This window comes from Oncorhynchus masou, chromosome 23 (genome assembly GCF_036934945.1).
Source record: "Oncorhynchus masou masou isolate Uvic2021 chromosome 23, UVic_Omas_1.1, whole genome shotgun sequence".
NCBI lineage: Eukaryota > Metazoa > Chordata > Actinopteri > Salmoniformes > Salmonidae > Oncorhynchus > Oncorhynchus masou.
Genome location: NC_088234.1, coordinates 45,611,038 through 45,638,685, shown reverse-complemented (window position 1 = coordinate 45,638,685; position 27,648 = coordinate 45,611,038). Strand labels below are relative to the sequence as shown.

The 27,648-nt window shown below is 42.5% G+C and overlaps 1 protein-coding gene across 1 annotated transcript in view; it reads left to right on the top strand.

The window, feature by feature from the left end:
• The window catches only part of prkn (parkin RBR E3 ubiquitin protein ligase), an 89,909-nt gene extending 62,563 nt beyond the window's left edge, over positions 1-27,346 (top strand). Inside the window, exons 8-12 of the mRNA XM_064932219.1 lie at positions 18,684-18,745; positions 19,964-20,113; positions 24,832-24,918; positions 25,253-25,370; positions 26,966-27,346. Of these exons, the coding sequence (XP_064788291.1) occupies positions 18,684-18,745; positions 19,964-20,113; positions 24,832-24,918; positions 25,253-25,370; positions 26,966-27,075 (527 nt within the window). The 3' untranslated portion in view covers positions 27,076-27,346. The remainder of the gene's footprint in view (positions 1-18,683; positions 18,746-19,963; positions 20,114-24,831; positions 24,919-25,252; positions 25,371-26,965) is intronic.
• Positions 27,347-27,648: the final 302 nt, after the last annotated feature.

Sequence of the window (27,648 nt, the reverse complement as noted above, 5' to 3'; positions counted from 1 at the left end):
GATAAGATACCCAGCTTAATGTTGGTTATCAGTCAAACAACACCTGATAAGAAGTTTGATATTTGCTCTAGCCTACCACGTAAAGGCACTATGGATTTATTTTCCCTTGTTGACACAGACATGCTCAGGAAAGTGATATCACAACTTAACTTCTATCTGCCTTCTCAATTCTATCCCCACCAACTTCTTACAAAACAGTTTTTAATTGCATATCTGAAGAAGTGCAAGCTATTGTTCATCACTCCCTGTTCACAGGCACTTTCCCCATTGCATTAAATACTGATATGGTGAAACCCCTTGTGAAGAAAATTAATCAAGATTGTTGAGCTCTTAACAATTTTTGGCCAAACTTCCATTCTTAAGCAAAATTCTGGAGAAATTGGTTTCAAACAGCTAAAAAGAAAATAATGCCACCACAGCACAAAGACCGCCTTAGTTAAAGTGGTAAATAAACTTAGAGCCAACACAGATGCCAAACAACTCTGTCCTTGTACTCTTGGATTTAAGTGCAGCATTCAAATGACGCCCTTCTGGATATACTGGAGAGGCGGCCTGTCCAGTTCTAAATTTGACCAGTCAATATTTTTTTTGTCATCCTTGGTGAACATAACTCAGAGAAAATACATATCGCGTGGCGTTCCACAAGGTTCGATTTTGGGTCCTGTACTGTTTAGTTTACACAGTGCATTCAGAAGGTATTCAGACCCTTTACATTTTTCTTCATTTTGTTATGATACAGCCTTATTCTAAAATGAAATATTTTTTTCAACCCTCATCTACAGTTGAAGTCGAAGTTTACATACACTTATGTTGGAGTCATAAAAACTTGTTTTTCAACCACTCCACAAATTTCTTGTTAACAAACCTATAGTTTTTTGCAAGTTAGGACATCTACTTTGTGCATGACATAAGTAATTTTTCCAACATTTGTTTACAGACAGATTATTTCACTTATAATTCACTGTATCACAATTCTAGTGGGTCAGAAGTTTACATACACTAAGTTGACTGTGCCTTTAAACAGCTTGGAAAAATTCCAGAAAATGATGTCATGGCTTTAGAAGCTTCTGATAGGCTAATTGACATCATTTGAGTCAATTGGAGGTGTACCGTGGATGTATTTCAAGGCCTACCTTCAAACTCAGTGCTTCTTTGCTTGACATCATGGGAAAATCAAAAGAAATTGCCAAGACCTCAGAAAATTGTAGACCCCAAGCATACTAGGTGGTAGGGGGTCTTGAGTTCTCTGGAGCAGGTTTTCATCAACGATCTCACTGTACTTTGCTTCGATCATCTTTCCCTCCATCCGGACTAGTCTCCCAGTCCCTGCTACTGAAAAGCATCCCCACAGCATGATGCTGCCACCACCATGCTTCACCGTAGGGATGGTATTGGCCATGTGATGAGCGTTGCCTGATTTCCTCCAGATGTGATGCTTGGCATTCAGGCCAAAGAGTTTAATCTTGGTTTCATCAGACCTGAGAGTCTTGTTTCTCATGGTCTGATAGTCCTTTAGGTGCCTTTTGGCAAACTCCAAGAGGACCTGTATGTGCCTTTTCTTGAGGAGTGGCTTCAGTCTGGCCACTCGACCATAAAGGCCTGATTGGTGGAGTGCTGCAGATATGGTTGTCCTTTTGGAAGGTTCTGTCATCTCCACAGAGGAACTCTGGAGCTCTCTCAGATTAACCATTGGGTTCTTGGTTACCTCCTTGACCAAGGCCCTCCTCCCCCAATTGCTCAAGTTGCCTGGGTGGCCAGCTCTCGGAAGATTCTTGGTGGTACCAAACGTCTTCCATTTTAGAATGATGGAGGCCCATGTGTTCTTGGAGACCTTCAATGCTGCAGAAATGTTTTGGTATCATGTCTCGGAGCTCTACGGACAATTTCTTCGACCTCATGGCTTGGTTTTTGCTCTGACGTGCACTGTCAACTGTGGAACCTTATATAGACAGGTATGTTCCTTTCCAAATTATGTCCAACCAATTGAATTTGCACAGGTGGATTCCAATCAAATTATAGAAAAATCTCAGGGATGATCAATGGAAACAGGATGCACCTGAGCTCAATTTCGAGTCTCATAGTTAAGTAAATAAAATAAAAACATGTAATTCTAAAAACCTGTTTTCCCTTTGTCATTATGGGCCATTGTGTGTAGATTGATGAGGAATTTGTTTTTATTTAATCCATTTTAGAATAAGGCAGTAAGATTACAAAATGTGGGAAAAGTAAAGGCGTCTGAATACATTCCGAATGCACTGTATATGTTACCCCTTGGCAGTGTCATCAGAAAGCACAGCATGGATTTTCACTGCTACGCAGACGATACACAGCTTTACATTTTTGTGTCACCGGAGGATTTTAGCTCCACGGATAAATGATTAGACCGTATTAGTGATTTATATACTTGGATGGCTCATAACTTCCTGGAGCTAAATGAAGACAAGACCAAAGTACATATTGTTGGAGCCAAAGCACAGAGACAGAATCTGGCCTCACATTGTAATTCACGTTCAATAAAGATAAAATGCCATGTAAAAAAAATAGGTATTTTGGTTATTAAACCCATCCACAATTGTGCACCCCAATACATGTCAGACCTGCTTTTAAGTTATGTACCCAGTAGGTCCCTCAGGTCCTCTGACACTGGCCTTTTAACTATCCCAAAGCTTAGGACCAAGAGGCATGGAGAGGCAGCTTTTAATTACTAGCTCTGGAATAGCCTGCCAGAGAACCTGAGGGGGGCCGAAACTGTGGACATATTTAAGAGATCTTAAAACACATCTTTTTAGATTTGCTTTTCCTTTGGGTTCTTTTTAGTCATTTGGTTATTGTCATTCTTTTGTTTTAAATCTTATGTATGTTATGTAGTAAATATTTTATGTAGCCACCAAATATAGAGTTGTCACAGTTGTGTGGAGAGACGGTCCAATGCGCAGCATGATAAAAGTTCCACATATTTATTTAAGTGAAACTTCCAAACAAAAAAAGAAACAAACAACGAACCGTAACATCAGAGGTGCTACATGCACTGACTCAAAACAAGATCCCACAAAAAAAACAGTCGGGAAATAGCTGCCTAAATATGATTCCCAATCAGAGACGACGCTAAACAGCTGCCTCTGATTGGGAACCATACCAGGCCAACATAGAAATACACCAACCTAGATTACCCACCCTAGTCACACCCCGACCTAACCAAAATAGAGAATAAAAAGTCTCTCTATGGTCAGGGCATGACAGGAGTGTTATTCAGTAAGGTGTTGTATTGGATTTTCCCTAAACATAACACTTTGTATTCAGGACAGGACGTGAAATGCTTTGCCAATTTTTTGCAGAATTATTTTTAGTGGCTTGTTGCAAAAAGAATGTATATTCTGCGCAGGCTTTATTCTTTTCACTCTGTCAATTAGGTTAGGATTGTAGAGTAACTACAATGTTGTTGATCCATCCTCTGTTTTCTCCTATCACTGCCGTTAAATTCTGTAACTGTTTTTAAAGTCACCATTGGCTTCATGGGAAATCCCTGAGTGGTTTCCCTCCTCTCTGGCAACTGAGTTAGGACGGATGTCTGTATCCTTGTAGTGACTAGGTGTATTGATACACCACCAAAGTGTAATTAATAACTTCACCATGCTCAAAGGGATATTTAATGTTTTATTTTTTTTAATTCTTACCCATCTACCAATGGGTGCCCTTCTTTGTGACATATTGGAAAACCTCCCTGGTCTTTGTGGTTGAATCTGTGTTTGAAATTAACTGCTTGACTGAATTACCTTATAGGTAATTGTATGTGTGTGGGGTACGGAGATGATGTAGTCATTCAAAATTCATGTTACACTATTATTGCACACAGAGTGAGTCCATGCAACTTATTATGTAACTTGTTAAGAAACATTTTAGTCCTGAACTTATTTAGGCTTGCCATACCAAAGGGGTTGAATACTTATTGACTAAAGATTTCAGCTTTTCTTTAAAAAAAATAATAATTTGTAAACATTTCTAAAAAGATAAAGGCCAGTGACAGAAAATCTCAGGCTGTAACAAAACGTGGAAAAGGAAAAAAGTCATGAGGTGTGAATGCTTTCTGAAGGCACTGTACAACATTCTCAATGAAGTAAGCTTTATATCCCAATCATATTTTTTATCCATTTAATATCACAAAGAGGAGCCAACGGAAGATTCCAACATAGAATATGTATTATTGCTCCTATCTGTCACATGCCCTTACTCTGGGTGTACAAGACCTTATGAACAAAAAGAGTATGACTTTGTCGCCCGTAGCTTTGAATGCAAGGGAAGCCAGCTAGCATTTGGCCTTCCTCAATGAAAAAAAAACAAGTTGAATTGTTTCATGTCGCTGTCCTCCGGCAGCTAGCTAGGTAAAATCATCCCTTTCCTGAATTAGCCATGGATGGAGATAGGGACTTGTGGTTTTACTTAATTCTTCATACTAGCCAATGATTTTGAAGGTGATTCTGATCCAACCATTAATTCATACATTGTTGTACCCCTGGCCTGAGAGGATGAAAGTTCAATATGTAGCTAGATGTAGTAGGCTAATGTTAACTCGTGGGCCTGGCGTTAGGCGAGCGATGAAGCATTTTAGCCAGGCAGCCTAGGAAAACATTTACAAGCGTGTACTGTATGACAGAGTCATAGACTGTTTCGACAACATGAAAGAGAGAAGAATGTCATTGGCGTTTCTCTACAAGTAGTGTGAGTCAACGTGTTTTGTTCTACTTACACACATTATGTTATATCTCGCTCTTCATTACTCAATGCCTAGGTTTACCTCCAATGTACTCACATCCTATCTTACCTTTGTCTGTACACTATGCCTTGAATCTATGCTATCGTGCCCAGACACCTGCTCCTTTTACTCTCTGTTCTGAACGTGCTAGACGGCCAGTTCGTATAGTCTTTAGCCGTACACTTATCCTACTTCTCCTCTGTTCCTCTGGTGATGTGGAGGTTAATCCAGGTCCTGCAGTGCCTAGCTCCACTCCCACCCCCCAGGTGCTCTCATTTGTTGACTTCAGTAAACGTAAAAGCCTTGGTTTCATGCATGTTAACATTAGAAGCCTACTCCTTACGTTTGTTTTACTCACTGCTTTAGCACACTCTGCCAACCCAGATGTCTTAGCCGTGTCTGAATCCTGGCTTAGGAAAACCACCAAAAACCCTGAAATCTCCATTGCTAACTATAACGTTTTCCACTAAGATAGAACTGCCAAAGTGGGCGGTGTTGCAATCTACTGCAAAGATGCCTGCAGAGTTCTGTCCTACTATCCAGGTCTGTACCCAAACAATTTGAGCTTCTACTTCTAAAAATGCACCTTTCCAGAAACAAGTCTCTCACTGTTGCCGCTTGCTATAGACCTCCCTGCCCCCAACTGTGCCCTCGATACCATATGTGAATTGATTGCCCCCCATCTATCTTCTGAGTTCGTGCTACTAGGTGACGTAAACTGGGACATGCTTAACACCCCGGCCATCCTACAAACTAAGCATGATGCCCTCAATCTCACACAAATTATCAATGAACCTACCAGGTACAACCCCAAATCACTAAACACGGGCACCCTCATAGATGTCATCCTAACTAATTCGCCCTCCAAATACACCTCTGCTGTTTTCAATCAAGATTTCAGCGATCACTGCCTTATTGTCTGCATCCGTAATGGGTCTGTGACCAAATGACCACCCCTCATCACTGTCAAACGCTCCCTGAAACACTTCTGCGAGCAGGCCTTTCTAATCGACCTGGCCGGGGTATCCTGGAATGACATTGACCTCATCCCGTCAGTAGATGATGCCTGGCTATTCTTTAAAAGTGCCTTCCTCACCATCTTAAATAAGTACGCCCCTCTCAAAAAATGTAGAACTAGGAATAGATATAGTCCTTGGTTCACTCCAGACCTGTCTGCCCTTGACCAGCACAAAAACATCCTGTGGCGTTCTGCATTAGCATCGAATAGCCCCTGTGACAAGCAACTTTTCAGGGAAGTTAGGAACAAATATACACAGACAGTTAGAAAAGCTAAGGCAAGCTTTTTCAAACATAAATTTACATCCTGTAGTACTAACTCATAAAAGTTCTGGGACACTGTAAAGTCCATGGAGAATAAGAGCACCTCCTCCCAGCTGCCCACTGCTCTGAGGCTAGGAAACACTGTCATCACCGATAAATTCACCATCATTGAGAATTTCAATAAGCAACCCACAGCAACCCGCCAAAGCCCCCACCATTTCTCCTTTACCCAAATCCAGATAGCTGATGTTCTGGAAGAGCTGCAAAATCTGGACACCTACAAATTACCTGGCTAGACAATCTGGACCCTCTCTTTCTAAAATTATCTGCCGAAATTGTTGCAACCCCTATTTACTAGCCTGTTCAACTTCTCTTTCGTATCATCGGAGATTCCCAAAGATTGGAAAGCTTCCGCGGTCATCCCCCCTCTTCAAAGGGGATGACACTCTAGACCCAAACTGCTACAGACCGATATCTATCCTACCCTGTCTTTCTATAGTCTTCGAAAGCCACGCTAACAAACAGATTACTGACCACTTCAAATCCCACCATACCTTCTCCGCTATGCAATCTGGTTTCAGAGCTGGTCATGGCTGCACCTCAGCCAAGCTCAAGGTTCTAAACGACATCATAACCGCCATCGATAAGAGACATTACAGTGCAGCCATTTCATCGACCTGGCCAAGGCTTTCGACTCTGTCAGTCACAACATTCTTATTGGCAGACTCGACAGCCTTGGTTTCTCAAATGATTGCCTCGCCTGGTTTACCAACTACTTCTCTGATAGAGTTCAGTGTGTCAAATCGGAGGGCCTGTTGTCCGGACCTCTGACAGTCTCTATGGGTGTTCCACAGGGTTCAATTCTCGGGCCGACTCTCTTTTCTGTATACATCAATGATGTTGCTCTTGCTGCTGGTGATTCTCTGATCCACCTCTACGCAGATGACACCATTCTGTATACTTCTGGAAACCTCCTTGGACACTGTGTTAACTAACCTCCAGACAAGCTTCAATGCCATATCCGCACCTGCTCGCCCGTCCAGCATCACTACTCTGGACGGCTCTGACTTAGAATACATGGACAACTACAAATACCTGGGTGTCTGGTTAGACTGTAAACTCTCCTTCCAGACTCACATTAAGCATCTCAATCAAAAATGTTATCTAGAATCGGCTTCCTATATCGCAACAAAGCATCCTTCACGCATGCTGCCAAACATACCCTCGTAAAACTGACCATCCTACCGATCCTCGACTTCGGTGATGTCATCTATAAAATAGCCTACAACACTCTACTCAGACTGCATCCAGTTTGTTATCACAGTGCCATCCGTTTTGTCACCAAAGCCCCATACACTACCCACCATTGCGACCTGTACGCTCTCGTTGGTTCTCGCTTTATACTCGTCGCCAAACCCACTGACAGGTTATCTACAAGTCTCTGCTAGGTAAAGCCCCACCTTATCTCAGCTCACTGATCACCATAGCGGCAACCACTCGTAGCACGCGCTTCAGCAGGTATATCTCACTGGTCACCCCCAAAACCAATTCCTCCTTTGGTCGTCTTTCCTTCCAGTTCTCTGTGCCCATGACTGGAACGAATTGCAAAAATCTCTGAAGCTGGAGACTCACATCTCCCTCACTAGCTTTAAGCACCAGCTGTCAGAGCAGCTTACAGATCACTGCACCTGTACATAGCCCATCTGTAAACAGCCCGTCTATCTACCTACCTCATCCCCATACTGGTATCTATTTATGTATTTATTTTGCTCCTTTGCACCCCAGTATCTCTACCTGCACATTCATCTTCTGCCGATCTACCATTCCAGTGTTTAATTGCTATATTGTAATTTATATTTATAATATATAGACTTTTTGTTTTCTTTTGTTCTACTGTATTATTGACTATGTTTTGTTTATTCCATGTGTAACTCTGTGTTGTTCTATGTGTCGAATTGCTACGCTTTATCTTGGCCAGGTCGCAGTTGCAAATGTGAACTAGTTCTCAACTAGCCTACATGGTTAAATAAAGGTGAAATAAAAAATAAAATAAATTAAAATGCTCTTCTATCCTCGTGGGGATCTAAAATTAATTTCCTTTCAAAATCCAATTTCCCTAACGTTTAAACCAAACCCTAAACCTAACCACTTACCCTAATCCTAATTCTAACCCTAAACATTACCCCTCCGCTTAAAATAGCCTTTGTCCCCATGGGGATGTGGGAAACGACCCAACAAGGGAGAATGTTCCTTAAATAGAAGATAAATGAAGACCAGACTCTTCCTAGAGCTGGCCACCCGGCCAAACTGAGCAATCGGGGGAGGAGGGCCTTGGTCAGGGAGGTTACCAAGAACCCGATTGTCACTCTGACAGAGCTCCAGACTTCCTCTGTGGAGATGGGAGAACCTTCCAGAAGGACAACCATCTCTGCAGCACTCCACCAATCAGGCCTTTATGGTAGAGTGGCCAGATGGAAGCCACTCCCCAGTAAAAGGCACATAACAGCCCGCTTGGAGTTTGCTAAAAGGCACCTAAAGACTCTCAGACCATGAGAAACAAGATTCTCTGGTCTGATGAAACCAAAATTGAACTCTTTGGCCTGAATGCCAAGCATCACCTCAGAAGGAAAGCTGACGCCATCCCTATGGTGAAGCGTGGTGGCAGCATCATGCTGTGGGGATGTTTTTCAGTGGAAGGAACTGGGAGACGAGTCATGATTTGGGAAAAGATGAATGGAGCAAAATACAGAGGGATCATTGATGAAAACCTACTCCAGAGCTCTCAGGACCTCAGACTGGGGCGAACGTACACCTTCCAACAGGTCAACAACCCTAAGCACATAGCCAAGAGATATTCAGGAGTGGCAAGTGGGACACGTCTCTGAATATCCTTGAGTGGCTCAGCCAGAGCTCGGACTTGAACCCGATCGAACATCTCTGAGGAGACCTTAAACTAGCTGTGCAGCAACGCTCCCCATCCAACCTGACAGAGCTTGAGAGGATCTGCAGCGAAAAATGGAAGAAACTCCCCAAATACAGGTGTGCCAAGCTTGTAGTGTCATACCCAAGAAGACTCAATGCTGTAATCACTGCCAAATGTGCTACAACAAAGTACTGATTAAAGGGTCTGAATGTAAATGTCATATTTCCATTTTCTGTGCAAACATTTATTATCATTATGGGGTATTGTGTGTAGATTGATGGGAAACAAACAATTTAATCAATTTTAGAATAAGGCTGTAAGCAACAAAATGTTGAAAAAGTCAAGGGTTCTGAATACTATTGCTGTATCTACTGCTGTACATATCATTCTTGGTATATCTTGTGTAAATAATTCTGGAGTACATACCTATAGATTTGCATTTTGATTACTGTTACAGTGCTATTTGGGTTGTTAGTTGGATTGGTGTACTTTTTGTGTACTTGTTTGACATTTCACTGCATTGTTAGAAGCAAGTAGCACAATCATTTCGCTGCGCCCGCTATAAGATCTGCTAAACTGTGTATGCGACCAATATACTTTTTTTAATTTGATGTTGAACTGGCCTGGCGCTGGAAGGTTTTTGTAGGACATTAGCCTATTTCCTGATAGATTTATCGTTTTAGCCAACATGGCTCTATAGAAATAATATCCTATTTAGAGTTATCAATCCAGCTCAGTGTTTTGAGGTCCCACTTCCTCAGGATGCAAATAATATAGGCCAATATGTACAAAAATGTGCATTTTGACAGGTTGAACATCAAAATATCGATCATGTATTTTCTGGATATGTTAGATGAAATAGTTTACTTTTTTATCAGGCTACCATCTCAGTTGTGTTTACTTGGCGCTGGAAAAAAATGTTTAGAGCCCTGCTAATATAACTGTCCTTAAAAACACACACACACACACACACACACACACACACACACACACACACACACACACACACACACACACACACACACATATATATAGTTATTTATATATAGTTATTTATATATATAGTTATATATATATAAATATAGTTATATATATATATACACACACACAGTACCAGTCAAAAGTTTTGACACACCTACTCTACTCATTCCAGGGTTTTTCTTTATATTTACTATTTTCTACAATGGCACACTTAACCAGCATGGCTACCACAGCGATATGCCATCCCATCTGGTTTGCGCTTATTGGGACTATCATTTGTTTTTCAACAGGACAATGACCCAAAACACACCTCCAGGCTGTGTAAGGGCTATTTTACCTCATGAAACTAAATGAGAGAACGCCATGAGTGTGTAAAGCTGTCATCAAGGAAAAGGGTGGCTACTTTGAAGAATATCAAATCTAAAATATATTTTGATTTGTTTAACACTTTTTTTGGTTACTACATGATTCCATGTGTTATTTCATAGTTTTGATGTCTTCACTATTATTCTACAATGTAAAAATAGTAAAACATAAAGAAAACCCCTTGAATTAGTAGGTGTTTCCAAACTTTTGACTGGTACTGCATATATATATTGTAGTATTACATTTACCACGATATTACATTTGTTTCCATATCGCCAGCTCTATTACCCCTTCCCCCCATAGTAAATAGCAAGACCATACGTCTTAATACCTGTGCTGTACTAGAAAGGCTTTTAGAGTTCAGAATGTCTCTAGAGAAAAGGATTGGTACTGTTCTAGATGTTAGAGTGATTAACTGATGACAGATCAATAGACTTATATTCACACAAAAAAAACATAATTGCACTGCATCAGAGCATGTGAGATGAGTTGCGCTGTTGGAAATCCCCCTCCTTGCTCAAGGACCAGTGTCTACGCACCGCTTCCATGCTCCATGTCCTTTCCAACCGCTCCACTAAAAAACGCTCACAGGAACAGAACTACTGCCTCTCAAAATGTGCTCCATTCATTAAAATCACAATTTAACCAACACCCATCTTTTTTAGTGACTACCTGGACCTCCCATTTGGTTTTGAAGTAAACCATATGGATTTGGATGAAAAGTATTTGAAAAAAAGATGAAAAGGTAAATGTAAGAATCACACATCATTTCAAATAGGATACATGTCATATTAAACAGCATATAACACTCTAAAGAAGTTAGGAGCCAGACCGGGAGCCTAAGAAGGAACAAAAATTAATTATTTAGGCTATATTATTTCAAGGTTATAGCCTACAAAGGAATACATTGTGAAGCATTTGAGCGTGCGACACAATAGGCTGGTAAGGACATAAGGCGCTCAGCGTTTAAACAACATTTTGTTGTATTAATCATTATTGTTTATAAATTGCACATATAGGCTGTGACTTACTTAGAATTAAATGCGAATTAAACAAAAAATGACTTAGTGCATTTGAATTCATTCACACTGTTTGGCCAGTGTGTGGCTTCAGGCTCATGTGATGATGCCTGGAGAGCCAGCCAGCAGCAGAGAATGTCCTCTCCTCACGTGCAAAGCCACTGGGGATGCTAATCATGCCAAGCTGGGCAGAGATGTAGATTTACATTTTTTGTACATACATACATGTAGACCCAAAAAGTTTTTAGGCAAAATAAACCAATGAAAAAAAAGAAACGTGGAACATATGCCAGGCCTATTGGGACAATATCAAGTATGGCCTATTGTATAGATAATGGAACAAAAATGAACGAAACGTTTTAGAGATCTGATTTATAGTTTATAAATACTTTGCTACAAAGACACTTAGTTTTATCTAGCCACCTCATTCCTTTCGTTTAGCATGTGCACATAGTAAGTACAACCATCATGCTTTCGGGATACGTGTCTTTTCAGATTCCACATTGATTCTTTAGTTGTGGACATTACATCACCACACTCCCTCTCTTGCTCTTGGTCCTCATCTTTGTAAGTCACCTTGATTTAGTGTGTTTTATCAGTTTCTTTATGAAAATATTTCGAGAACTCTGTGACTAGTGAAAGCAAGGGGCTATAGTAGCAAACAAGCAGACTACAAATGCATGCTGAGCCGGGCATGCCCTGAGCTCGTGTAGTAAGCTCTACTGGAGCAAAGTTGGAGCGGGTGAGAAGGCGGACGCTCCAGCCTTTGGGAATCTAGCTCTGCTCCAGTCAAATTGGGATCGCTCCGCTCCAGTTCCACTCTCATAGTCTCCACTGCATCAGTGTCAGTACAGTTACAGTGCCATCAGTTGTGTTACAACTGTATTCAACCCCTTTGTTATGACAAGCCTAAATAAGTTCAGCAGTAAGAATGTGCTTAACAAATCACATAGGTTGCATGGATTCACTCTGTGTGCACAGTAGTGTTTAACATGAATTTTGAATGACTACCTCATCTCTGTAACCCACACATACAATTATCTGTAAGGTCCCTCAGTTGAATTTCAACCACAAAGACCAGGGAGGTTTTCCAATGCCTTGCAACGAAGGGCACATATTGGGTGATGGGTGAAAACAGTATCCCTTTGAGCATGGTAAAGTTATGAATTACACTTTGGGTGCATTGATACACTATCTTGTCACGACAAAGATTCAGGCATCCTCAGTTGCTAGAGAGGTTTCTGGAGAGGAAGGAAACCACCCAGAGATTTCACCATGAGGCCAATGGTGACTTTATAACAGTTACCGAGTTTAATGGCTGTGATAGAAGAAAACTGAGGATGGATCAACAACATTATAGTTACTCCACAATACTAACATAATTGACAGTGTGAACATAAGGAAGCCTGTATAGAATATGCATCCTTTGCAACAAGGCACTAAAATAATACTGAAAAAAATGTGGAAAAGCAATTAGCTTTTTGTCCTGAATATGTGTAACAGTATGTTTTTGACAAATCCAATACGTTACTGAGTACCACAATCCATATTTTTCATGCATAGTGGTGGCTGCATCATGTTATGGATATGCTTGTAATCATTAAGGACTGGGGAGTTTTTCAGGATAAAGGGAATGGAGCTAAGCACAGGCAAAATCCTAGATTGTCTGCTTTCCACCAGACACTGGGAGATGAATTCCCCTTTCAGCAGGATTGTGAATTTAGCCAGGACACCTGGGTTAACACCCCTACTCTTATGATGCAATGGGATCTTTTTAGTACCACAGAGTGCGGACACCCATTTAACACCCCCCTACACAGGGCAATGTCCCCAATCACTGCACTGGGGCTTTAGAATATAGATTTTTTTTTAGACCAGAGGAAAGAGTGCCTCCTACTGGCCCTCCAACATCACTTCCAGCAGCATCTGGCCTCCCATCCAGGGACCAACCCTGCTTAGCTTCAGAGGCAAGCCAGCAGTGGGATGCAGGCTGGTATGCTGCTAGTTACCCAGAAAGACTCACAGCTGTAATCGCTGCCAAAAGGGCTTTTACAACAGGGTTCCCCAACTGGTGGGCCAAATTTGGCTTTATTTGGCCTCCCAAGTTTTCTGAGCGTAATGGACTGTAAAAAAACCCCAACAGGAAATCAGCTCCAAGTGATTTTAATTTAACGCATAATAGAGACATACGTGATCATATACAAATGTAAGCAAGGTTTGAAAAGGTTATGTTTTAATCAAACATATGTTTTGGCTTCTTGCGGCCAATTTGCAGTCTACAAATTATTTGTAATTATTATTATATTATTTTCACGGGCACCGAACCATCTTCTCAAGAAAAAATCTAGTTAGTTTTTTTGTTTTGGCTCTGTACTTCAGCACTTTAGATTTGAAAAGAGGTTACAATTGAGGTTAAAATTGAGGTTATTTGAGGTTATTTTTCTCCATATCAGGTGAACTGTTTAGAAATTAGACTTTTTGAAATGACATGTAAATTAGATTTCTTTATTTCATTTACAATACATTTGCAAACATTTCTAAAAACGTTTTCACTTTGTCATTATGGAGTATTGTGTGTAGATGGGTAAGAAAAAAACATAAATTTATCCACAACAAAATGTGGAATGAGTCAAGAGCTATGACTACTTTCTGAAGGCACTGTATAATATGTTACAACACACAGAGAATCCCCAGTGAATCAGTAGATGAGAGAACAATCATTCCCCTCTGGGTGAATAATAATCGCCCGCTGGCCAAATCTCACAAAACATACATAACAGTAGAAACAAATAGATAAGCCTACTGTAGCAAAGTAACACCGTAACTGCTACATTAGCCTAGTACAGTCAGTCACATTGGAGCTGCTGTATTAGCCTAGCACAGTCAGTCACACTGGAGCTGCTACATTAGCCATGCACAGTCAGTCACACTGGAGCTGCTGTATTAGCCTAGCACAGTCAGTCACACTGGAGCTGCTACATTAGCCTAGCACAGTCAGTCACACTGGAGCTGCTACATTAGCCTAGCACAATCAGTCACACTGGAGCTGCTACATTAGCCTAGCACAGTCAGTCACATTGGAGCTGCTACATTAGCCTAGCACAGTCAGTCACATTGGAGCTGCTACATTAGCATAGCACAGTCAATCACACTGGAGCTGCTTACATTAACACAGTTGGTGTGATCATCATCATGCTGCGTGTTGGGATGCTGTGGGGACTTGCTTCCTTTCAGCCACAAGAGCATTAGTGAGGTCGGGCACTGATGTTGGGTGATTAAGCCTGGCTCGCAGTCGGCATTCCAATTAATCCCAAAGGTGTTCAATGTGGTTAAGGTCAGAGCTCTGTGCAGGCCAGTCAAGTTCTTCCACACTGATCTCGACAAACCATTTCTGTTTTGACCCTGCTTTGTGCAAGGGGATATTGTCATGCTGAAACAGGAAAGGGCCTTCCCCAAACGGTTGCCACAAAGTCCAGAATGTCACTGTTTGCTGTAGAGTTAAGATGTCCCTTCACTGGAGCTAAGGGGCCTAGCCCGACCTATGGAAAAACAGCACCAGATCCTTATTCCTCCTCCACCAAACTTTTTATAGTTGGCACTATGCATTGGGGCAGGTAGTGTTCTACTGGCATCCGCCAAACCCAGATTCATCCGTTGGACTGCCAGATGGTGAAGCGGGATTCATCACTCCAAAGTTTCCACTGCTCCAGAGTCAAATGGCGGCGAGCTTTCCACCTCTCCAACTGACATTTGGCATTGCACATTGTGATCTTAGGCTTGTGTGCACCTGCTCGGCCATGGAAGCCCATTTCATGAAGCTCCTGACTAACAGTTATTGTTGCTTCCAGAGGCAGTTTGGAACTTGGTAGTGAGGACAAACTATTGTTATGCGCTTCAGCACTCGGTGGTCCCGTTCTGTGTTTTGTGTAGCCTACCACTTCGTGACTGAGCCGTTGTTACTCCTAGATATTTCTACTTCACAATAACAACACTTACAGTTGACCAGGGAAGACATTTTACCAACTGACTTGTTGGAAAGGTGGTATCCTATGATGGTGCCATTTTGAAAGTCACTGAGCTCTTCAGTAAGGCCATTCTACCGTCAATGTTTATCTATGGCATTTGCATGGTTGTGTGCTCGGTTTTATACACCTGTCAGCAACGGGTGTGGCTGAAATAGCCAAATCCACAAATCTGAAGGGGTGTCCACATACTTCTGTATATATAGTGTATTTATGCTTCTAACTTTCTCACTCATCATTATTCACGATTCGGTAGCATCCACATTAACGTAGAAGTGTTTATAAACATATTCTTATTTACAATAAAAGTGACTCCAAAATGACACAATACATTATTTACCATGAATTTCTGTTGGGCAGAAAATAATCTGAAACGCAACCAAAACAAACAGCAAATGCATCCAACAAGTTTGTGGAGTCAAAAGCTTGATGTAATCATTGAGTGCTAGGAATATGGGACCAAATACTAAACTTTTGACCACTTTAATACACACAAGTGTGTCTCATACTTTTGGTCCTCTAAAATGTGGGGAATATTTACAAAAGTGCTGTAATTTATAAACAGTTCACCCAGTATGGATTGAAACAGTCTGCACTTTAACCTCACAGTCATTGTATCATTTCAAAGCCAAACCAAAAATGTCACTGTCCCAATACTTTTGAAGCTTTACTGATTGAGCTTGAGCTGGTACACCTTCATCGTGTACAGATGATAACTGACCATTCCAGCCCCTCCACATCCTCAGTCACCCGTCTTTCCCCTTCAGTTAAAAAACAGTTGTCTTAAGGCAATTTTACACACTGTTATGAAGGGATCAATAAACTATCAAACACGGCGGCTAAATAACAGTCATTAAGGAAGCGCTGAGTGAATTCATTTGACACTGAAAGAAGTTGATCTCCTTTTTAACTGGTTGTCCTTTCGGATAAGCAGTGATGGGAAATGGCACAACATAAATCTGGGGGTGCGTTCAGTTCGGTTCAATGTTTACTACGTTTGTGTGACTGTTTGTACTAAACAACACAATTCCCCAAAACAGTTGGCAGCATTCTTATTATGAAATACGTCTGCTCCGTTTGATGGGTGTGGCGTGGTCAATTTGAGTTTGACCATTTTTAAATTGCAAAACTCATGCAGCACATTGTCCTCTGGGCCATCATAATCATGCCGTACTTGAAATGGTCGTACAGTACAGTACAATTTCCTTTGAATTAAACTTTTAACACCGTTCTGTCGTACTGAACACCCCCCGGGTGTAGAATCCTTTGTTTGACCTGTGACCTCAAACTTTAGTTACCCGTATGTCTTCTGTTCTGAGAGATGTTACATAGAGAATTCCTCCCTATCTGTCTATCCCCTCCCCTTCCTCTTTCCATTTCTGTCTCTCTCTCTCTCTCTCTTTCTCTCTTATGGCTGTTCCTCTGTTCCCTTTGTTATCTGTGTCTGTCTGACTTTGTCTGTCAATCTCTGTCACTCTGCCTCTGTCACTCGCTTTCTATCTGCAAGGGCCGCTCCTCTGTCACCACATCACCATGGCAACGTCATGTCACTCTGTCCCTTTTCGCCGGCTGTCTGTATCTTTAATTACGTTCAGACAAAAGTCGGTGTCTTGTGTTTTTCTCTATCTTCTTCTTTTTCACATTCTCCCCATTGGAACGTCCCTCCCAGCTCGGGCTGCGTGATTAGCGTTCGTCGGAGGGATTTGCATAAGAACAGTGAGACCGTGGCGGCGGCGCTGTGGCATAGGAGACCCCAGGAGAGATTAGCGACATTAGCATGCTGGAGCCTACAGGGCTCAAGCTACAGCTAACGGTGTCTATGCAGGAGATTGTCTGACTTGTTCTGCTACTCACAGACAGGCTCTATACAAAGAAACATGGACAGTTGGAAGTTGGACATAAGTTTCCTATGGACCTAGTACTTACTCTGTCCTTAGGGTCCCCAGACCTGGGTTAGGTTAAGTTCAAGTATTTTTAGTGTTAGTGTTACAAGAGCTGCTTGTTTGCCAAGGGGCATGTCTTGATTTCCTGTCCGCCTATGGGGTCGTTGGCTTGGGGATTTTATATGCCTTTGACAGGAAAGGGAAATACATGACTTCATCTCAATACCCATACCACTAAACACATCTGACCCCGGAGATGAGATTTAGCTGATCACTCATTCTCAGAGAATCACCTCCTTGTAAAATGGGAATTGTCCTGCAGCACTGATGGTCACTCCTGAGGTCCGGAATGCAATCACTTCACTGTACTGAAGGGAATTAACATTGAGGGAATGGAGTGAAACATCACATACATACATACATACATACATACACACATACATACACACATACACACATACACACATACACACATACACACATACACACATACACACATACATACATACATACATACATACATACATACATACATACATACATACATTCATTCAGACTCACTCTGTTACAGTCCATCAGCAGCAATGCCCAGCCTTGGCTGAGAAACTTGCTTGGCCTAGCCTGGGGTTGAGACCACCACACAGCTTGGATTGGCCTCAGCCATAAAAAGGCAGCAATATTTCACTGACAGTGGTGTGAGTGCGCAGATACATCACAGAGAGAGGCCACCGCTATCATCAGGGGATATAGAGGGAGAGGGACGCTGTCCATCTTCCTCTTCTGGGCAGGAGTCTGGCACAGAGACAACACAGGGCGCAGAGTTGGCGGCTGACCTAGGGTTGTCACTAGTTACCACAGCCAAAAAGTCATAACTATGGCTAAACCCCGTCTATTTTTACAATTTCCCTTCTTAAAATCTGCTTTAAACCCTAACCTTAACCGCACTGCTAACCTTATGTCTAATCCTAACCTTATATGATGAACAAAAAGATTGTTAAAAGAGGAGAGGACCCCACGCGCCTGCTGTGTCACGCACACAAGCAAACACACCCACATGCATTCAGCGTTGGCTCATTTGCCTTGTGTGATTATCCTATGTAGATTTAAAGGTGAGCCTCGGTTGTTTGAGATGATCCTGTCAGCTAGACGAAGGACCGTTATGACACAACATCCCCCTTGTATGTTCTACTACTCTGCTCCTCGTGGGAACTTCTGGGCTGGGATGAGGGGCCTTGTCTCTCGCGGTTGACCTGTGCTGGATGAGGTGTATATAACAGTGCGTCTTTTTCCAATGAGTGTGTGGGTGTTTGCCTGTTGTGCACAAATGGCTGTGTTCATTTCGCTCATTGACGAAGATCAATCTCTCTCTTCCATTTCTCTTTCCCTCTCCTCTTTTTCTTTCCCTTTCCTTAGCAAATTTTATTCACCTCAAATTTCTCCCTCTATTTCTATCTCTAGCTGGCTGCCCAGACTCTCTCATAACGGAGTTGCATCACTTCCGAGCCCTAGGTGATGAACAGGTGAGTCCTGAACAGTGACCCCAAACAAACCAACTCCTATCTATCCTATCTAGAGGGAAACTAGCATCCCCACCGCCACCCAGCATCAACCTCAGCCTTCCTGTCTCACTCAGGTCACAAGGGAAATATGCTCCTGGTCTCTCTGTCACATCTAACAGTGCTTTAATTGTCTCATCTGGTGCTACAATACAGTGTCTGCCACTATCCTGGTGTTGTAAGCTCCATGTTCTACAAACTGAGCTACCAGCCCACCCTTCAACTAGCCTAACATCCGTCACAAATGAGCAACATCTCTCACTCTCATTCTCTCCATCCATCTCACAGCACCTCAGCCAGGAAGAGCAGGAGTAGGTGTTAAGAGGGAGTGTCTGATTCTCTACTCTACCACTCAATACTCTTCTTTCACCCCCTCTGCCAGGGGTATTCAAATCTGACCCTACAAGGTAGTGGAAAGCAGTGGATCTGGCTTTGAATTTGAGTGCCCTATACTCCTCCTTATCTTACACACTTCTATACTTCCACTGTAAAATACTGTCATTTTGAAGTAGCTTACTAATAAGTGAAATTATAAACCATAAGGACCGTGCGCCATTGTTCACTCCTGAGACTCTTCAGGCAAACATACTCTCTTCAACATTATTTCAATTTACTCCGACATAGGATTAGCACATTTGCAATAGTAAACATAATGAAGTGATGAAACGATGCTCCTGTTGCATGAGTGAGTTATTGGCGGGGCTTTGAATTCTGAATATGAATGCTTAGCCAACTCTAAGCTTGCCCTGTGGTTCCATTGCTCAGTGAAACGCGCCACTCTGAAAGCATAAGTGATGTGAACCGGATGGTTAGAAAGCCCCTTCTGAGCTGAGCCTTTATGCAGATGTATGGTTGAGGCATGCATCAATTAGCCTTGTCACGGAGACACAATTAGCATGACTATGTGTCTGGTCATAATGGTGTGTGTGTGTGTGTGTGTGTGTGTGTGTGTGTGTGTGTGTGTGTGTGTGTGTGTGTGTGTGTGTGTGTGTGTGTGCATATGCATGAGTGCACCTCTCTTTTGCCCCTGCCTTTTTCCTTCTCTCAATAAATTTCAATAAAATGATGCTTAAAGACATGAAATACCATATTGTCGAAGCAGAAATTCATATACTTCAAATCCATCAAAAACAGATAATGAAATAATGAATGAATCTCTCTCTCTCTGTGTGTGTATATCAGTATGAGCGGTACCAGCAGTATGCAGCCGAGGAGTGTCTCCTCCAGATGGGAGGAGTGTTGTGTCCAGCCCCTGGATGTGGAGCAGGCCTGCTGCCTGAGGAGGACAAGAGGATGATCCAGTGTCTGCTCAGCAACGGTTTGGGATGCGGGGTGAGACATGCAGACGCGCAAGCACACAACACGTGAAGAGATGTCATTATAAAACGAGTTGCATGATGTTCTCTAATTAGCGAGAGCGAGAGAGAGAGCGAGAAAGAGAGAGAGAGAGAGAATACACATACATGTGTAACCATAAGATCCCAGGTGACATTGAGCAAAAGCAAGCAATGCAGGTGTAGAAGCACGGTGGCTGGGAGTTTTTCCTAGCCACCGTGCTTCTACACCTGCATTGCTTGCTGTTTGGGGTTTTAGGCTGGGTTTCCGTACAGCACTTTGATATATCATCTGATGTAAGAAGGGCTTTAGAAATCAATTTGATTTGACTGAGAGGGTGGTGGTGTGTGTGTGTGTGTGCACATTCATTCCAGTCCATCCAGAGGTCTGTGGGAAACAGATAAAGCCTCTATAAGTGTCAGGCTGCTACTTTAAGACAAGGGTCCTATCACTTTAACACTCCCCCAGATGCAGTTCTCTTTTTGGGGGGTGGGGGGGTGCTTAAGGCCTTAGGATACTGGTGAGCTGGCTTCTCTTAGAGACACCACATACAGAAATCAATATTGACCGCCTCCCTGTCTTTTTCATGTCCTCCCTGCTAGTGTTTGTGAGCTGGCTTTAGGAGCCCCTTGCTGCAGCTCTGCTACGTACAGCTCAGATGGGCCCTGGTGGACCCAGCTGCAGGGTACAATAGACACTGGTCAGCAGAGGAGACCTGTAAACATGCAATAGGACATTTTATCTCTGTGGACCATGCAGGTCCTAGTCTCGTCCACCAGCCGGCTCTCGGTTGCAATTAGCCTGGAGACGAGGTTAAGCGAGCCCGAGCACTGAATCTGAGCGCAGACACGGGAGGTGGGCTGTAGGGTTGGATAGGGAGAACTGCAGGGTGTGTGTGGATGTTCGTATAGTGTGTGTGTGTCTGTCTGTGTTAAAGAGATGATGGTGAAATATTCCTCTGTCTTTGGTACTCCAATGTGTTTGTCTGTGTGATTTTTAGTTAGCAGATGTACAGCAAGAGAGTATTTTTGTTTTGTGTCTTGAGTGATTGTGTGAGAGTCAGAGACTCTTTTCTTCTGACGGTGCTTTCAGAAAGTATTCACACCCCTGGACTTTTCCCACATTTTGTTGTGTTACAAAGTGGTTTAAAAATGGATGTAATTGTCATTTTTCTGTCAACGATCTACACAAAATATTATAATGGAAGAAAGAATCTAATTTATTTATGAATAAATATTTATATATGAAAAATAAAACACTAATATATCTTTATTAGGTAAGTATTCAACCCCCTGAGTCAATACATGAGACAACTTTGGCAGCGATTACAGATGTGAGTTTTCCACACCTGGATTGTGCAACATTTGCCCATTATTCTTTTTTTAAATGATTGGTCAAATTGGTTGTTTAATCATTGCTAGACAACCATTTTAATGTCTTGCCATACATTTTCAAGCAGATTTAAGTCATAACAGTAACTCTGCCACTCAGGAACTTTTGCTGTCTTCTTGGTGAGCAACTCCAATGTAGATTTGGCCATGTGTTTTAAGTTATTGTCCTGCTAAAAGGTGAATTCATCTCCCAGTGTCTGGTGGAAAGCAGACTGAACCAGGTTTTCCTCTAGGATTTTGCCGGTGCTTAGCTCCATTCCCTTTATTTTTTATCCTGAAAAAGTCCCCAGTCCTTAACGATTACAAGCATAGCCATAACATGATGCAGCCACCCCTATGCTTGAAAATAGGTAGTGTGGTACTCAGTAATACGTTGTATTGGATTTGCCCCAAACATAACACTTTGTATTCAGGACACAAAGTGAATTGCTCTTCCACATGTTTTGCAGTATTACTTTAGTGCCTTGTTGCAAACAAGATGTGTGTTTTGGAATATTTTTATTCTGTACAGGCTTCCTTCTTTTCACTCTGTCAATTAGGTTAGTTTTGTGGAGTAACTAACATGTTGATCCATCCTCAGTTTTCTCCTATCACAGCCATTAAACCCTGTAACTGTTTTAAAGTCACCATTGGCCTCGTGGTGAAATCCCTGAGCAGTTTCCTTCCTCTCTGGCAACTGAGTTAGGAAGGACTCCGGACGCCTGTATCTTTGTAGTGACTGGGTGTATTGATACACCATCCAAAGTGTAATGAATAACTTCACCATGCTCAAAGGGATATTCAATGTCTGTTTGGAGCCCTTCTTTGTGAGGCATTGTAAAAACCTCCCTGGTCTTTGTGGTTGAATCTGTGTTTGAAATGCACTGCTAGACCTTAAATAGAATTGTATGTGTGAGGTACAAAAATCATCTTAAACGCCATTATTGCACACAGAGTGAGTCCATGCAACTTATTATGTCCTGAACTTATTTAGGCTTGCCATAACAAAGGGGTCTAATACTTATTAACTAAAGACATTTCAGGTTTTTATTTTTCATTCATTTGTAAAAAATGTCAAACATCATTCCACTTTGACATTATAGGTTATTGTTTGACCTGTGACAAAATGATCTCAATTATTTTAAATTCAGGCTGTAACACAACACTTTTGTACTTTATGAGAGAGAGAGAGAGAGAGAGAGAGAGAGAGAGAGAGAGAGAGAGAGAGAGAGAGAGAGAGAGAGAGAGAGAGAGAGAGAGAGAGAGAGAGAGAGAGAGAGAGAGAGAGAGAGAGAGAGAGAGAGAGAGAGAGAGAGAGAGAGAGAGAGAGAGAGAGAGAGAGAGAGAGAGAGAGAGAGAGAGAGAGAGAGAGAGAGAGAGAGAGAGAGAGAGAGAGAGAGAGAGAGAGAGAGAGAGAGAGAGAGATGAAGCGAGAAAGGAAGGGTGTCAGGGAGGGCAGAAGGGGATGACTTTGCCACTTCATCAGTAAGCTCTCTCACAGAGCTCTTCTTAGAGCTTCACTAGAATGCTCTAATTTAGAAGAGTTCCCAGTGCTGCTGTCACCCTCAGTTCAAAACTTCACATGTGCCATTTGATTCTGTACTGAGACAGACACTGTAGTGTGCTGAATCTACATTACAATATGATATCCACCCAATACTGAGCAACAGCACAGGGCTGCACATCACTTAATGTTGACTTACTAAGGCTATGTCAGTTTTTGTGAGTGTGTGTGTGTTTGTGTCAGTGCATGTGTGTATGTTTACCCTCTAAGGGTGCTGTCTGGGGTGCTGTGATCCGTTGTGTTGCTCAGTGAAGGGAGGCGAGGGGAAATAGGTTTGTCAGCCACCGGAACCCTGCTGCAACCCTTCATGAGTCTTCCACACTCCACTGGGCAGCTCTGTCTCTGTACCAGCCACGCAACCCACCCACTGGCCAACCCTCAACCCAGCCGCAAACCTTCATGAGTCTTCCACACTCCACTGGGCAGCTCTGTCTCTGTACCAGCCACGCAACCCACCCACTGGCCAACCCTCAACCCAGCCGCAAACCTTCATGAGTCTTCCACACTCCACTGGGCAGCTCTGTCTCTGTACCAGCCACGCAACCCACCCACTGGCCAACCCTCAACCCAGCCGCAAACCTTCATGAGTCTTCCACACTCCACTGGGCAGCTCTGTCTCTGTACCAGCCACGCAACCCACCCACTGGCCAACCCTCAACCCAGCCGCAAACCTTCGCCCCACCCGGCCCCCGGCCCAACTCGGCTAGACAAATGACTTAAACTTAGAGGTGAGGATTTTCTCCTGACCAAGAGACCTGATTAGGAGGAAAAGAGACCTGTCATAGGCTCTTGCTGTCATATAGTTATAGTTTGAGTTTATTATAACCGTAGTGATATGAAGCTTCTGCTGAAGTGAGACTTAAGACAAGTTCATGTTGAATGTTGCAGAAAACCATTCAAAATGACTTCACAGACAATCAGGTCACCGTGCTGCAGTGTAGTGGCGCGTCCTGAGACTCCTCACTTCTCATCGCCTCGTGTCTCAGACGAGCTTTGGCGCGTACGCCACGGGCGTTTGATGAAGCGACTGTTCAGAGTTCTCTGCCGAAGATGATGATGGAGGCTCATCTGAGGGAAGAGTGGGAAAGAACGAGGGAGGGGGAGGAAGAAAGCGCCTGTCAGAAGCGCCCCTCTTCTCCCCTTGTCTCATCACAGGCGGCACCATGCAGGAGTTTGGGAACAAAGAGGCGTCTGTCCCCCAGACCTGAGAGGAGAGCTGCTATCAGTCACACTTAAAAACAGCAGATAATAAAAGAAAGAAACAGCGACAAGCCCCCTCTCCTTCAAAACTCCAGCCCCTTTGATGAAGTGCAAAATCACTGTTGCGCTTCAAAAGATGGAGTCGAGCTAAAAATACAAAGCATCTTTCTAGATTCCTAGTTAATCCCGGTTGTGGAAGGATTCGGTGTATATCAGGTCCCTACTTCCACATGCAGGCTGGGTGGCTCCTAGTGGGGGAGCGTATAGAGATGGCGCCACCCACTGTCTATCTTAGGAACTTGTATACAGCCTGTGGGAGAAGATACAGCCAGTCATTAAATGCCTTGAAACCAGGGGCGTGTCTTAATAGTTTAAAAAAAAGAGACTTTATCTCCACGTCTCCTTTCCTTCACCTGCAGTGTTGTGATGGAACTATACATATGAAAGCAAATTCATGGCTGGCGTCCATTGGAATGGAAAGGGAGCCACTATAGAGTATTAAGAAGTATCCCAGTTCAGGTTTTCAGTGTGACTAAATGGGATCATATTATTAAGACAACATTTTGTGTGTCTTCTTTCAGTTTGTGTTCTGCCGTGACTGTAAGGAAGGATTCCATGAGGGGGAATGTCATGTGAGGTCATCACCTGTCTCAGGAGGAGCCCTGCAGGTAACTGAGCCAATCAGCTGTGTGCTGCTCACTGTTGCACTGTCTCTGCTGCCCCCTACAGTCCACATGGCCAGCATTAATATCTAAAAAGGGGACACTGAAACATACTTGTAATGGCTCATAATTCAGAGTTGTGAGTAAAGATTAATTTTGAGATATTATATGTTTTATGTATGACTCGATTTTTAAAACATGCCACAAGATGGCATTGCTAAATCAACCAAATTTCAGCACACTATTCACTGTATCCACTCAAGAAATAAACCCCCAGTCTCTCACACCCCCACCCCTGGTCTGGTCTCTCTTTACTCTTTCCCTTGACCTCCCGCCCCAGGGTTATGTAGTGGACGAGGAGGCAGCTCTTCAGGCTCGGTGGGAGCAGGCCTCGCAGGAGACTATAGACGAGACCACCCGTCCATGTCCACATTGCAAGGTCCCAGTGGAGAAGAGTGGTAAGGCACTGCACATCCCTCCATCTCACTCCATCCATTTTCTGATCCTTATTCCAATATATACATACACTACCGGTCAAAATATTTAGAACACCCACTCATTCAAGGGTTTTTCTTTATTTTTAGTATTTTCAACATTGTAGAATAATAGGGAAGACATCAACATGATGAAATAACACATATGGAATCATGTAGTAACCAAGAAAGTGTTAAACAAATCAAAATATATTTTATATTTGAGATTCTTCAAATAACCAGCTTTGCACATGATCGGCATTCTGTCAACCAGCTTCATGAGCATTCTGTCATTCTGTCAACCAGCTTCATGAGGTTGTCACCTGGAATTAATTTCAATTAACAGGTGTGCCTTCTTAAAAGCTAAATTGTGGAATTTCTTTCCTTCTTAATGAGTTAGATAGCCCTATTTGGTAAAAGACCAAGTCCATATTAAGGCAAGAACAGCTCAAATTAGCAAACAGTCCATCATTACTTGAAGTCATGAAGGTCAGTCAATCCGGAACATTTCAAGAACTTTGAAAGTTTCTTCAAGTGCAGTCGCAAAAACCATCAAGCGCTATGATGAAACTGGATCTCAGAGGAACGCCACAGGAATGGAAGACCCAGAGTTACCTCTGCTGTAGAGGAGAAATTCATCAGAATTACGAGCCTCCAAAATTGCAGCTCAAATAAATGCTTCAGAGTTCAAGTAAGAGACACATCTCAACATCAACTGTTCAGAGTAGACTGGGTGAATCAGGCCTTCATGATCAAATTGCTGCAAAGAAACCACTACTAATGGACACCAATAAGAAGATGAGACTTGCTTGGGCCAAGAAACATGAGCAATGGACATTATACCGGTGGAAATTTGTCCTTTGGTCTGGATTCCAAATTGGAGCTTTTTGGTTCCAACCGCCGTGTCTTTGTGAGACAAGGTGTGGATGAACAGATGATCTCCGTATGTGTATTTCCCACCGTAAAGCATGGAGGAGGAGGTGTTATGGTGTGGTGGTGCTTTTCTGGTGACACTGTGTGATTTATTTAGAATTCAAGGCACACTTAACCAGTATGGCTACCACAGCATTCTGCAGTGATACGCCATCCCATCTAGTTTGGGCTTAATGGGACTATCATTTGTTTTTCAACAGGACAATGACCCAACACACCTCCAGGCTGTGTAAGCTGTCATCAAGGCAATGGGTGGCTATTTGAAGAATCTCAAATAAAAAATATATTTGTTTAACACTTTTTTGGATACTGTATGATTCCATATGTGTTATTTCATAGTTTTGATGTCTTCACTTTTCTACAATGAAAATAAAATAGTAAAAATAAAGAAAAAATATTGAATGAGTAGGTGTTCTAAAACGTTTGACTGGTACTGTATATGTTCTATATCTACATTGTTTTCGATGTGCCCTTTATTTCTCCAACCCCTTAAACCCCCTCCCCCTCCCCCTCCCTCTGCAGTGGGAACAATACTGTATAATAGATTTCAAATGCCATCCTTTCATACATTGTCCTTTTCCCAAGCTTAGTCTTCTCTTGTCCTTTTTGCCTGTCTGTAAAGTAGTGTTTTTATACTGTGTTCCCAGGTGGCTGTATGCACATGGTGTGTCCCCGTGCCCAGTGTAAGTTTGAGTGGTGCTGGATCTGTCGTGTGGAGTGGAACAGGGAGTGTATGGGCAACCACTGGTTTGGCTGACTCGGAGACCTCAGAAAGTACCCGTACCTGGGACTGGAACGCAAAATCAATCATGTGTTTAAAAAGACTCAATAAAGCTGTGCCCTGACCTATCACAATCTCTTAATCAGTGACCTCATTTGCCTTCAGTCACATTAGATAAATGCACAATGGTTGTCCGGCTTTAACTGAACAATATAAATGATTTACACTTTACATTCTTTCCTTCTTGTCAAAGGTTGTCTCTTTGTCCATTGTACATCACAACCTTGTTATAAAGAACACAAATGTTGTCTGTGTTTATATAATATATCCCATTTAGCTGACTTCCGAGTCATGTGTGCGTACATTTGACATACGAGTCGTCACGGGAATTGAACCCGCTGTCCTGGCGTTGCAAGCGTCATGCTTTATCAACTGAGTTACAGCTGACCACTCTTTTAGTCTTTGTTACTTAATGGTCTGTTAGTCTTTTTTTCCCCACCTGCTTTGTGGCCCTAGAGTGGACTTTAGCTTTTCAAACACCCCACCCTTCTTATGGCATTATTGTGGCACCTGTCAATCACATTGTTATGGCAACCACGTCCTGTCCAA